Raw genomic sequence first — 12,137 nt, 5'->3', positions numbered from 1 at the left:
ACAACAAAAGTATGATTTTTCAAAGAAACGGAGTCATCTCATTTTGGCCTTAAATTACACACTTTTAAGCAAACTCCACAATAATACTCACAGAATGCACAAAATTCATATTTTTAACAAATTTCTAACCAACACCCAACAATTATTATACACAATCCCTTCAAAGGTTTACATGTTGGTAAATAGAACTTTCATAGTGGCTAGAAAAGGATAGAAAAGGATTGGGCTTTCTTGCTACAGCACAACATTCAGAAACCAACAAGAAAAGACAGTATTCAGCCAGTCTGACTTGTTTCTTAAAATGGTCATATAGCGCCACCATGCGTCAACAGACTGCTACAAAGACAGTGCAATAAAAACACTTGTACACCTCATCATTACCATAATCATTTCTGTATGCAGTCACTTCTTCCATCTGTTCTACCTATTCACAAGACTGAACAATTTTAGTGAATTTATTATAGATTTAACTGACAGTTTACAAATAACCTGAAACGTGTGAATTAATAAATAATTGGATTGGTTGATTGATTGATTGATTGGAGACAATCTAAACAAACATGTAATAACAAAACATGGACTAAAACAAATATGAGAGGTGTCCCTGGAGACAAAATGTAAACTTAAAAGTGAATAGATACACTGTCAAACCACACTGCACCCTTTGACTTCCACTGTAAGACCACAAAACCTCAACCTCATTATTTCTCAAAATATCTTATTTTGTATACCACATAAGAAAAAGTCAAACGCAGGTTTTGAATGAGGATAAATAATGACAACGTTTTAATTTTTATTAACATGCCAATAAATAGGCCTATCATAGAACTTTGGGACACCTTCTTGAGTGTGTATCGATTATTACAAATTTGCAGCCTGTATACCATTTGAAAGTAACTTACTCATTCTTTCTTATTATTCCTTATTTATTATAATTTTCTGGCCTCCTTTATGTTGCCTTTGATTTGCACAATTGTAAAACTTACAATATTTAGGCACAACTACACCTCCAGACCAAAATGTTTTTAAGATCATCATATTAAACGTGTACATTTACATTTAGTCATTTCATCCAAAAAAATCATGGAGCAATACGCGATATACAAATCAACATAATATTTTATATTATCTTCATAAAATGTCACGTAGATTACACACATAACTAATGAACATATTAAAAGTAAACACATGTAACCTTGTCCGCTAAATAAATGTTGCAGCCTCTTTCGTTGCAACAATGAAACATTGTGAACTGTGTCTTTAAATGATTTCCGAAGGTAACTCGGGAGGCAAGGGGGTGTACGAGACGCTTCCAGCGCGCGCCCGTGCCCGTATGTGGACACTCCAAAAATTGAAGGATTTCAAAGGTGGATGTGTAACACACCGGCGGATAAACTTACCGAGACTTCATTCAGTCGTAAGGTGAGCTTCATCGCATCAACACTCGAACGCACGCAGCGGGATTCGACTTCTGTTGTGTTTATCTGTAGTCACACTCCACACAAAGAGGCATTTGCGGAATGAACCGGCGAGAAGTGTCGAGGGCCCGGGAGTGCGCCGTCGCATCCGTCTCGTGGAGAACTTTGCGTCTTCAAACACCCGATTCTTCAACACATTTGAGGGGATTCTCTTCCCATCGTTGCTGCGTTACCGCCAGCCATCCAAGCTTCCCCAAACCGTGTTTATTTTGATAATAAATGTCCTGTTAGTATGAGCGAAGGGACCGTGACCGGTCTGCCGGCCGGCTGCGGGCGGAAGGCGCCGGTTCGTCTACGGTGTCTCTTAGCTCCGCTCCCCGGCCGCGAGTGCAGGCAGAGCCGCGAGCTGAGCGCAGGGACAGCGCGGTGCGCGGCTGAAGCCAGAGCTCCGACACGGGCTCCAGAAGCACGAAAACGTCGCGCGTCTCTTGCACCGAATTGTTCAAGATACAGTTTGTCGCTCGGCGGAAGTTTGTTTGTGAGGTCGGTGTGGCGGGAGTTATTTTGTAACATTTCGTGAGAGTTTATTGTCTGAGGAGATGCAGGCGAGCGGGGGAAGATGTTGAAGGGGCCTCGGCTACTTGCACGATCGTCGTTGCGTGGACATGCAACATTGAATATAATGCAATGCAATTAAACTAGATTAAACTATCACGTTGGGATTCTTATAAATAAGTGTCACGTTATTTATCTTTTACGATAACTGCAATGATTGCAACTTCTTGACAACCTGCATCATCGGTAGCCTAGTGTCGGTGGCCATATTTATATATTCATAACAAACAGATATTGGCGGGTTTGAAGCATCGCAGTACACTTCATGAAACACCTGTTCTTGCTCCGTGAAGTATGTTTTAACATATGACTAAATGTTAAAATGTTCAATATATTCAACAACAAACCTTGAATTGAACGACATAACTTTTATGTACACTTTTTATCAAGTTATGCCATTTTCATGGTGATTTTTGCTCATGTAGGTCTTTTATATGACGTTCTTTGTCATATTTGTCATTGTACAATCTGTACTGTACATCTGCAGTTTTGGCCCCTTGTCCTGGGCCAGGCCCTGTGATGAGGGGGTCTCAAGCTCAACTGTCTTATCTTCAGAAGGACACTGACAACCCGGCAGTTACAATATATGTACAAACAAATGTTTTAAAGGCAGTAGTGGTATTATATTTTCAAGCTTCAATAATCAATATAATTGACAATCACATTATATTCTATGTGGGCAGTCTACCATGCCGTGAAAAAAAAATCTAGTTTTCACCAGATGTCAAATACCCAGTTTGAAGTCTCAATGGTCACATCCAAGTTTTGTCCAAAAAATCTAAATGATCCATAAAGAGATTTGTGATTACTATATGTTGTCATCCATGCATTGTTTGTAGTTAATAAATTCACTTTTAATAATAATGAGCAATTCTGTTTTCAGAATGTGAACAGGAACACAATTGGAGCTTCTCCATGCACCCACAAACCTTCCATTCCGACCTTCTAGAATGTTCCTGAAGACAATTCCTCCGGCGGTGGCTATTCACTCAGAATGGAGGTCCAGTAAAAGCTGCATCCTGCCTCTCTTTTTCAATGACAGTGCCTCCGACAACGACCTCGCCTCAGTTAACGGCACCCCCATCCCACAGAAGATCCAGATGATCATAGAGAGCCTCCACAGCACCCAGTCTTCGGACATGACTGACAACGCGCAGGACGCACACTCCAGCCACGAGACTGGCTACAAGGGGCAAGCGCGACTCGCGGACACGTCGGTGAGGTCCTGTCGGACGGATGAAAGGCGAGAGGCCGCTGGGTCTGATACTGGAGAAGATTCAGACAGCGACGATTCTGTGGACAGGGGCATCGAGGAGGCCATTCAGGAGTATTTAAAGGAGAAAGAGGACCACAAGCGCAAAGGGGATCCGGTGACAGGTTCGTCGGCCAAACTTCAACGGAAGGAACCGAGCACGCCAGACGCTGCTAAACAAATCACACATTCCAGCAGTGGTAAAGTGTTAACCGCTAGCAATCACATTCAGAGAGCCGCTTTAACGCAGCCCTTGAAGGAGAAAGTCAAGAAGAAAAGTCTAAGCAAAGAAAACCCCTTTAAGAAAGCATACATTAGTAAAGGTTTACCGGTCAAAAGCCCTCCTCTGTCCAGATGTAAAAATGGGTCATCTTCATCTTCTGAGATGGACAGATCTCCACCCTGTCTCGTAATTAAAGAGGAATTGCTCGACTCCAGCAGCGATGACGGAATTGAAGAAGAGATTAAGAGATTCCAGCAGGAGAAGCTAGAATGTAAAAAAGACACCACGAGAAACCCACGACGAACTGAAGACTCCGATACCAGCAGCGATGAAGGGATTGAAGAAGCCATACGTCGCTTTCAGGCAGAGAAATGCAAGGATAAGAAAAGTCTTCTAAAACCTACCCAACCTGTGCCTGTGCAACGTATTGCTCAACCACTCAAAACGCTGTCCAAGAAGAACAATACGAAGAAACTGACAACCAAAAAGTCTAAACGTCCCGCCTCACTGACCATAAGTCAATTTCTAAACACATGTTCATCTCAAGGCTCAAAAATAAAAGCACTCACAGCTCCGCCCACCTGTCTACGAACCACAGATGCAGAGCATCAGATACACTCCAGTTTAAATGTGGACACAGCTGACCTGATGTGTGCAGAAGCCATTCTGGACATCTCCAAGACGGTCATGCCCGAGGTCTTCGAGTCCGATTTTAACAGAACCACGCAGCAGACGTTTCCCACCACTGACGACAAAAGCAATGACAGCTCCGTCGACAGCGAAGACGGAATCGAACAGGAGATCAGGAAATTTCTGGAGCTCAAAGCTCAGATGAATAAAGAGCCTTCTGCAGATCCAACAGCAGGCAAAGAGCCAAAGAAAAAGGCGAAGGAAACCCAGTCGAGTAAAGTAAGGTTATCTTTATCAAGAAAACGCAAATTTAAAGAACAAAGCAAACCTTCAGCAGATGGAGGAGTCGCTTGTGACGTTAATAAAGAGACGCCCTCAGGGAAACCGTCAGTCCATAGCGAATCATCCATATCTCAGATTTCATCCCCTGGGATTTATGCTCCTCTCACTGTGAAAAACAACAAAACAAAACAAAACTCGCCCGCTCATAAGGTGCCGGATGCTTCCACACACCAAGACAAAGGTTCACCAAACGATTTAAGGACTGTGATTGGCTTCGAGAGAAATGACAGCAGCGGTAAAAGCAGCTCGTTGGACAGCGACGAGGACCTTGATGCTGCGATTAAAGACTTGCTTAAAACAAAGAAAAAGGTTAAAAAGAAGGTAAGGGACATGAGGGCAAGGAAAGGACCTTCAGAAGCATTAACTACAGATACTTTGAAAAAGCCTAAACTCATGTCACATGTCAAGACTGTCAAATCTACATTGCATGCTAAAAGCAACAAGAGTCCTCGAAGCAAAGCTAGTAAGAGCAAATCAGAAGCCCAAAACTGCAAACAGCCTACAAGTCTTGGAAACGGTGGAGGTGTGATGGAACGTCATCAAGAATGTGTCTTACCCTCTTCTATTCAACAAGCAAACGATGAAGACAGTTGTGTTGACAGCGATGACAGCATTGAACAGGAGATCAGGAGATTCTTGGCCGAGAGAGCCAAAGTGGCCACACCTGTACCTAAAAACATCAAACAGGAGGGGGCCGATGATGAAGAATTGGCAACGGCTGCAGATGTTAAACTAGAGCATCAACAGATTCCCATCGAACCTCCTGCTGGGCTTCAAAATAATGAAACTCAAACGGAAATGAAATCTGCAGGTGTGTCTTTATTTGTTAAGAGACAAACAGACTCTCCTGTGGAAGCGGATAAGGGACCACTCCTCAAACTTGGCAGCTCGTGCATTAAGGGTTTTTGGAAAAAGGAAAATGAAAATTTGCAGATCTCAACTACGAGAGACCAAAATAATGGCTTGTCCAGTACAAGCACTTCTGTCAGTCATATAAGCTTAAAATCCAGCTCTTTCACATCACCTTCAGAAACGCCCCAAACATCTGATCAACACCAGAACTTGTTCTTAATGGCGTCTGGTAACAGCAGAATGAATGAGCTTATGGAATGTCCTTCAACCGACTGTAATGAACGTCCAACCATCCATCAAAGCAGACCAGCCCCGAGGATACCTTTGAGCGAGGTCATCAGGTCTGTGTGTCCTTCACCATTCTCCAAAACAGAACCTTCCGAAAGCTCTCCCTCCACAGAGAACCCTGCCATCACCACAGGTGACATTTTGTCCTCCACAACCCCAGGCAGCGGGACAAAGGAGATCTATGTACATAATCACATGAACAGGGACAAAAAAGACCAGGCCACACTTCAACCGGACCAGACAGCCTTCCCATCATTCTCGGCTCAAAAGACAAACCACCTGCAGGTCAGACAAAGCGAACCGAGTGAGTACAGAGTGAGTTTAGGGGAAAAACAGAGGGAGGGAGGTAAAAAGCAGGAAGAAAATGAGAAGGAGGGAAGAATGAATGAAGACGAGGAAGAGAAATGTTTAGATGAGACAGACATAGAGGCAGATGAGGACAGGGAAGATCAGAAGATGAAGGCAGGAAGACAGCATCAGCCCAGTCAGTGAGTACATACTTGTGTCCAAACACATACACATATCAGGTGAAGGAGCCAAAAACCTAGAAGGTTCTACTTTAGATACAAAACACTTATTTTATCACAATGGTTAGAGAGCTATTGAGCGGTTTGCACCCATCTGTGATCCGCAGGTTGATTCTCACCTATATATCCAACATTTTCCGTCAGATTTAGTTTTACGTTTTAGCACTGAGAGACTAAAATATACCTGCATTTCCTCTCCAGCATTTCAGTCTTTTCATTCTGTATGTAGATTCGAAGGGATCGTCACATATAGGACTCTTTGAGTGTACCACATCCTTATTTTGTATGTTTGTACATTTATAAATATATTTAAAAGCGAACATGATGTCGTAAAGAGAGATTCAACTTTTGCTGTTATTGTTCTTCTGTTGTATTTTCTCTACAGCAGCTGCAGTTTTTTTTCTGAATGAAACTTACAAACTTTGTTTCACGACTTTTTGAAACGCATTGTTTTCATATTGTCTTATTCTAGAATACAAAAAGTAATGACAATGAAATACCCACATTGGTGAGTTTACATGCAAAGTTTCACAGGTCTAATCACGTAAATCAGTTATTGTGTTTGCGAAAATGAAAAATCTAGAACATGCTAATCATATTTCTTAAAAGACTAAACGGGGGGTTAAGGACTGAAGAATGTAAAGGCAAAGAGATTTAAAATGTTTTTGTGTGCACCATATGTTTGTTTTCAGGAACTGAGAGTTGTGACTTGTGTGTCGCAATGGTTTAAGATCCGTTCTTGTCAAAAGTTTTGCGATGTTTTCATTCCGTCAAGACAGGAACTGCATTGCGACCCCTGACCTCTGAGAGGGCAGTAGGAGTCACTTTAAATAACAAATAAAATGGTCCTGAATTATTCAAACCGACAGAAATCTCTAGTGAAAATCATCTCAAGGACCTCATTCATGAAATGCAAGCTCAACACTCTTCTGTGTAAATTGTTGTAAAGTTATTCTTGTGTAACAGAAGTTAGTTCTGCCTGTTTCATGAATGGGGTTCATTCTGTTTACTTTAGTGTGTATAAAACGTTTGAGAGCAGCCATTTACTTGGTTTGAATTTTTTTACAAAAAGAAAACATTACCAATGGTTTTTATGGTGTCTTACATTTCTGCAAAAGCACCCTACATGCACTAACTTACCCTTCATGATCCAATAGTTCCTCACCAAGCATTTTTTGCTAATGTGCCGTTTTTTGTGGGTAGGGGTATGTTTATAATCTTATATGTTTTCTGTCATAACCAGGTTATTTTTGTACCACTGGTCTAACACTTTTCACTCTGTGGACTTATTTGCATACATAGTTAGTTAGGTCATTCTCTCTCTCTCTTTCTCTCTCTCTCTTTCTCTCTCTCTCTCTCTCTCTCTCTCTCTGCACCTGATTCCTAGTTCCTGTTTTTGATGCTTGTATGTTAGGTGTTTTCCTATGTGAGAAGAATGTTATTTATTTTTGTTTATAGAAGAGAAGAAAGTTAAAAACACATGCTGACTATGCTGGACATTGCCAGTTTTCATAAATATTTTGCAAAAGAAAAACGAAAAGAAAAGATTTTTTGTCCCCTGCTCTGAACAGAGAAAAGATTCTCAGACTGTGTTCCTTAATATGTATAATAAAAATGGACTTTGAGACACCAGATTGAATGAGCCTTACATTGTTGTGTTCGAGTGCGCAAAAAATGCTTTAAAGTGTGAATTTTTATCTTATCGTTCTTTGCAACAGATGTATCACAAACCAAAATAGATGGCAGATCTCGGCGTTGTTGGATATTTTCCTTAAGCTGTAACAACTCCCTTTTAGACAAAAAAATACCAGCCTGTCAAGGTTAACAAGCAAAGAGATTATTATTATATACAACTTTTAAGAAAAACATATTTGAATTATTTGTTAGTAAAAACATTGCCAGTTTTAGCGTAATTTTTTATTTACATTTTTTTTTTGTTTAATTGGTGAAATTGTCATAACGTGTCAGTCTGCAGTGTGACATGCTGTAGTACTGATTTAGTTTTGTCTTGATCTTAAAAAACGATCTCTTGAGTGTGTGGACTGGTTGGATGTTTATTTGAGCATGCATAATGCTGTTTTTCTTGTGTTTGTACCAGGTCTTTGTCCACCTCTATAGATCCCGGGATTTTACTGAGTCCATACATTGCGCTTGATACAGAGGAGAGGAGACTAAGATTCCGAAGCAGACGCCTTCAGGTTCAAAAGCAGTTACAGGTACATAAGAAGACTTTGTTAGCCTTATATGAATACAAGAGAAGATATATGAGGTGCCCTTACTCATTTTGTTGAATGTGCGTGTGTGTAGTGCAGTACAACAGTCAAGCGGAGGTTGCAGTTTGTGGTCAGTGTGCCAAGGTGAATACACCCATCTCTTTGCACACAGGTAATTGAGGTCTCTGCTTTGATTCACATCCCATACCAGCATGAATTCTTTACTCATTCAAGATGGTCCGTTCTGTTAGTAGCCTACTGGTGTAGCTGGTTGACCAACATAACCATGATATTCACCAACAAAATGAGTGGACAAGCAGCAAGGTGTATCTGGGGAAGCGTACATTTTTGGGTTCCTAGTTGACAAATATGTCCCGGGATTCAAACCCATGATCTTTGCACTGCTAACATGTGCTCTCTCAATTAAACTACAGGAATACCTGATCAAGGTTAACCAAGTCTTTCTGGCGACACCAGTTTAGGGTTATAGTATTAAGAGTGGTATAACATTTTAAAATGAATGATTGCTTTTACATATTCCATTTGAGTAACTGTGTTTGTTTCTTTGTTTGTTTTACAGATAAACTGACGCTAAAACAGAAGTTCTCGTGTTCCATTGAATATTGTAATTTGATGTATTGAAATTGTATTTTAATAACGATAAAATAACAATTACTTAGTTCTCATTGTATTATTTACGGTTCTGTCTGTGTTTCTCGTGGTTTGAAATGTTCGATGCGAGCACATTTGTACGCGGTTGTTTGAATAAAGTTTTTATTCAGTGAGCACTTGCTGGTTCATATGGTAGTTGTAGTTTTTTGTAGTTATTTAACGAGGCGCTTCATCCGGCCACTGAACATCATCTCCCAGAATCCTTGGCGTTTTCCGTAGCTCGGGGCGGAGCTTAATGAGAAAGCATGGCAGCTGGCATCCTGACTAGAGGTGAAATAAAGAATATGGTTAAATGTTGATGTACTTTCATTGCTTTGTTAATTTTGTTTTAAGACATTTATCAAAATCTTGCGCACGATTTGTAATGACATGACGCAATTTTTAACTTAACTTAGATAAGGGTGGAAATGATTTGTCGGCGGAGACATTTTTAAGCATTATTATGATTTTATATTCTGTGTTTAGTGTCTCGGGTTCTGCGGGGTCACCGGTTGGTGGGCGCTGTGTTGTCAGGTCATGGACACACACTCGGCACCGTTGCTGCTGCGGCCAAACCACCGCCACCAGCAGCATCGATCCATGATACCGGTGAGACAGTCGTGAATTATGTTTTCCAAACCACTCTGTGTGTATTTCGTTTGCGTATAAATGGAGGTTAGAGAATATTAGTGGATGTTATGTATAATGTGCCTGATTTCCAGAGGAGAAGGTTTCTCTCATTGTTTATTCTTCCACCCAGTGGTATATGAATTGTGTTTTGTTTTACATGTGCAGGTGTGAACGAGAAGATCTTAAACTTCCCCCTCACTCAGCCAGACTTTTTCCGCTTGTCTGAGCTCTACACCATAAAGGACCTGTTTGAGGCCCGTGTGCATCTCGGCCACAAGAAAGGCTGCAGACACAGGTGGGATGTTCACATAAAATTTCTCTGCAGCTATTTCGAAATATCATAATGAGAATCTGAATAAACCTTAGGGATTTGTCGATGACTTGCTTACACAAACAGAAAAATGTCATACTTTCTCCCCTCTCGTTTAGGCTAATGGAACCCTATCTGTTTGGTTCTCGTCTGGACGTTGACATCATAGATCTCGATCAGACAGCGGAGCACCTCCAGAGAGCATTAAACTTCACTGCTCATGTGGCGTACCGGGGTGGCATTATTCTGTTCATCAGCCGCAGACGCCAGTTCGGCCACCTTGTCGAGACAACAGCCCGAGAGTGCGGAGAGTACGCTCACACGCGTTACTGGCAGGGTGGACTGCTCACCAATGCCCCTGTCCAGTACAGCCCCGGTGTCCGGCTACCAGACCTTATTATATTCCTTTCGACACTCAATAATGTTTTCCAGCCACACGTGGGAATCCGGGACGCAGCCAAAATGAATATCCCCTCAATTGGGGTGGTGGACTCCAACTGTAACCCCAGCCTCCTCACATACCCGGTCCCAGGCAACGATGACACTCCTGCGTCCATGGAGATGTACTGCCGGCTGTTCAAAATGACCATCAACAGGGCAAAAGACAAGAGGAGGCAAATGGAGCTGCTGAGGGGTTTTTCAGCATCAGTATGAGGAGGGAACGCCACGGCTGTGCCAGTTAACTTCCTTTTATCCAGTCCACACATACAAACTACAAGAGGAAAAAATTATTGCAAACTCTGCTTCGTAGCCCCGTGTTAATATTAAGGCATATTCATGTATTTTTATGCCAAAACAATTTACCCTTAGTTTAATACTGGTTTTGTTTTAGATCCTACCACAGTTTGATGCTTTGATTATGAAAAAGATGCCGTGAAGTCAATTCAGTGGGTTGTTCTGTTATGTTCTGATGGACATTAAACTGTCTTTTCTATTCTATGCCTTCATCTCTGCTTGTTTACTATACTCGGAAGTGTATCAACAGTCAAGATACCCCAGAGTCTATTGTTGACCAACCCTTTATTATTCCATGTGTAAAATATAGTTCTTTGACAACTGGCAACTCTATTATTTTCTCTTGGATACATAGATAAACCGAATAAAACTTGTTTAATTCAAAATGTTATGTCAAATGTGAGTGTGTGTTAACCGGAAACGAGAATCTACGGATCTATTAGCCCTTTTGGCCCAACAGGTTGCCGTATTTCTGTTGTATTAATATCTTGGCTCCTCCTCTCGACTGGATTTATTCTGTATTCCACATGCTACAAAGGTGAGAATAACAGCTATATATTATATGCATTTAAACTACATGCCAATTATAAATTACGTAAACTAACCATATACATTTTCGAATTACATCGAAACATGCGTGAGGTAACGAATGTGCGAATTGAAACAAGGAAGTAAATATGACGTCAGATGTGCAATTTGGCAATTGCGCTTTTATGAATGATATGTAACGCAGTTTATTTTGTGCATATATACAGGGAACAAACATCATAATTTCCGTCATGGTGCCGTGTTTGTTTAAAGCTGTCTAAAAACGCCCACTTGTTGCATGCAAGCGCGTCGGTATCTAACGTCGTTCTGTAGTACTCGAATTCATTTGAATTCCGCAACTCAAATAATATTTTCAAAATCGCTTTATGTCAAGATTATACGTAAACGGGATATTGCGGTTATTTTTAGACATAAAGCCTTTTGAGGTGTCACAGCGCGTGCGACCGCAAAGACAAGATCTGGAGCATGCGCAGTAGCAACTTCTTAAACGGGGCTTTAAACGCAGATTAAGTTTAAGAAATCACATTTGTGGCGCAGTTGATGTCAGACCTGATTGTTGTTATGTTGTTTTATTGTGACGAACGATTTTTGATATTTCGCAGTTCTCCCATTACAGTAGATAGTACTGCCCGGAACAAGTCCATATATGGCAAGAGCGCGTAGACTTTCCTTAAAGGGACTGTGACTGCAGTACTGTATTTTTGTCGGTGGGGGCGACATAAGCAAGACTCCGCAAATTAAAGGATGTAAAAAAAGTTAAGAAATGGGCTCCTATTACCCACCCGGAAATGTCATTTTCGGAATTTGATATGATGGATCTGCAATAAATTGATTATTTTACAGCCAGGACACATTCACCTGCTCATTTTATTGTGCGTTTGCCCCGTGAGACGGAACTCTGG

General features: G+C 41.2%; 2 protein-coding genes across 5 annotated transcripts; both read left to right on the top strand.

Moving 5' to 3' along the window:
• Positions 1–1,275: 1,275 nt before the first annotated feature.
• On the top strand, positions 1,276–9,144 carry ppp1r26 (protein phosphatase 1, regulatory subunit 26). Of its 4 annotated transcripts, XM_079486817.1 has the most exons (5): positions 1,276–1,422; positions 2,917–6,108; positions 8,246–8,363; positions 8,455–8,532; positions 8,941–9,144. In XM_079486817.1, exons 2-4 carry the CDS (start codon positions 2,984–2,986, stop codon positions 8,506–8,508), a joined length of 3,297 nt encoding a protein of 1,098 aa, XP_079342943.1. In that variant the 5' UTR covers positions 1,276–1,422; positions 2,917–2,983; the 3' UTR covers positions 8,509–8,532; positions 8,941–9,144. The 4 variants fall into 4 exon arrangements, 3 of the variants coding, with proteins under 3 accessions (XP_079342943.1, XP_079342942.1, XP_079342944.1); XR_013788261.1 differs by lacking the exon at positions 8,941–9,144 and having other exon boundaries at positions 2,917–5,924; positions 8,455–8,476; XM_079486816.1 differs by lacking the exon at positions 8,941–9,144 and having other exon boundaries at positions 8,455–8,635.
• Positions 9,100–11,217, top strand: mrps2 (mitochondrial ribosomal protein S2). The gene is made up of 4 exons (XM_079486820.1): positions 9,100–9,302; positions 9,498–9,620; positions 9,807–9,936; positions 10,071–11,217. The coding sequence occupies exons 1-4, from the start codon at positions 9,278–9,280 to the stop codon at positions 10,603–10,605; spliced, it is 813 nt and encodes a 270-aa protein (XP_079342946.1). The 5' UTR covers positions 9,100–9,277; the 3' UTR covers positions 10,606–11,217.
• The last annotated feature ends 920 nt before the right edge of the window (positions 11,218–12,137 follow it).

This window comes from Barbatula barbatula, assembly GCF_947034865.1.
Source record: "Barbatula barbatula genome assembly, chromosome: 22".
Taxonomy (NCBI): Eukaryota; Metazoa; Chordata; class Actinopteri; order Cypriniformes; family Nemacheilidae; genus Barbatula; species Barbatula barbatula.
Note: the sequence above shows the minus strand (reverse complement) of the source record. Positions and strands in the feature narration are given on the sequence as shown.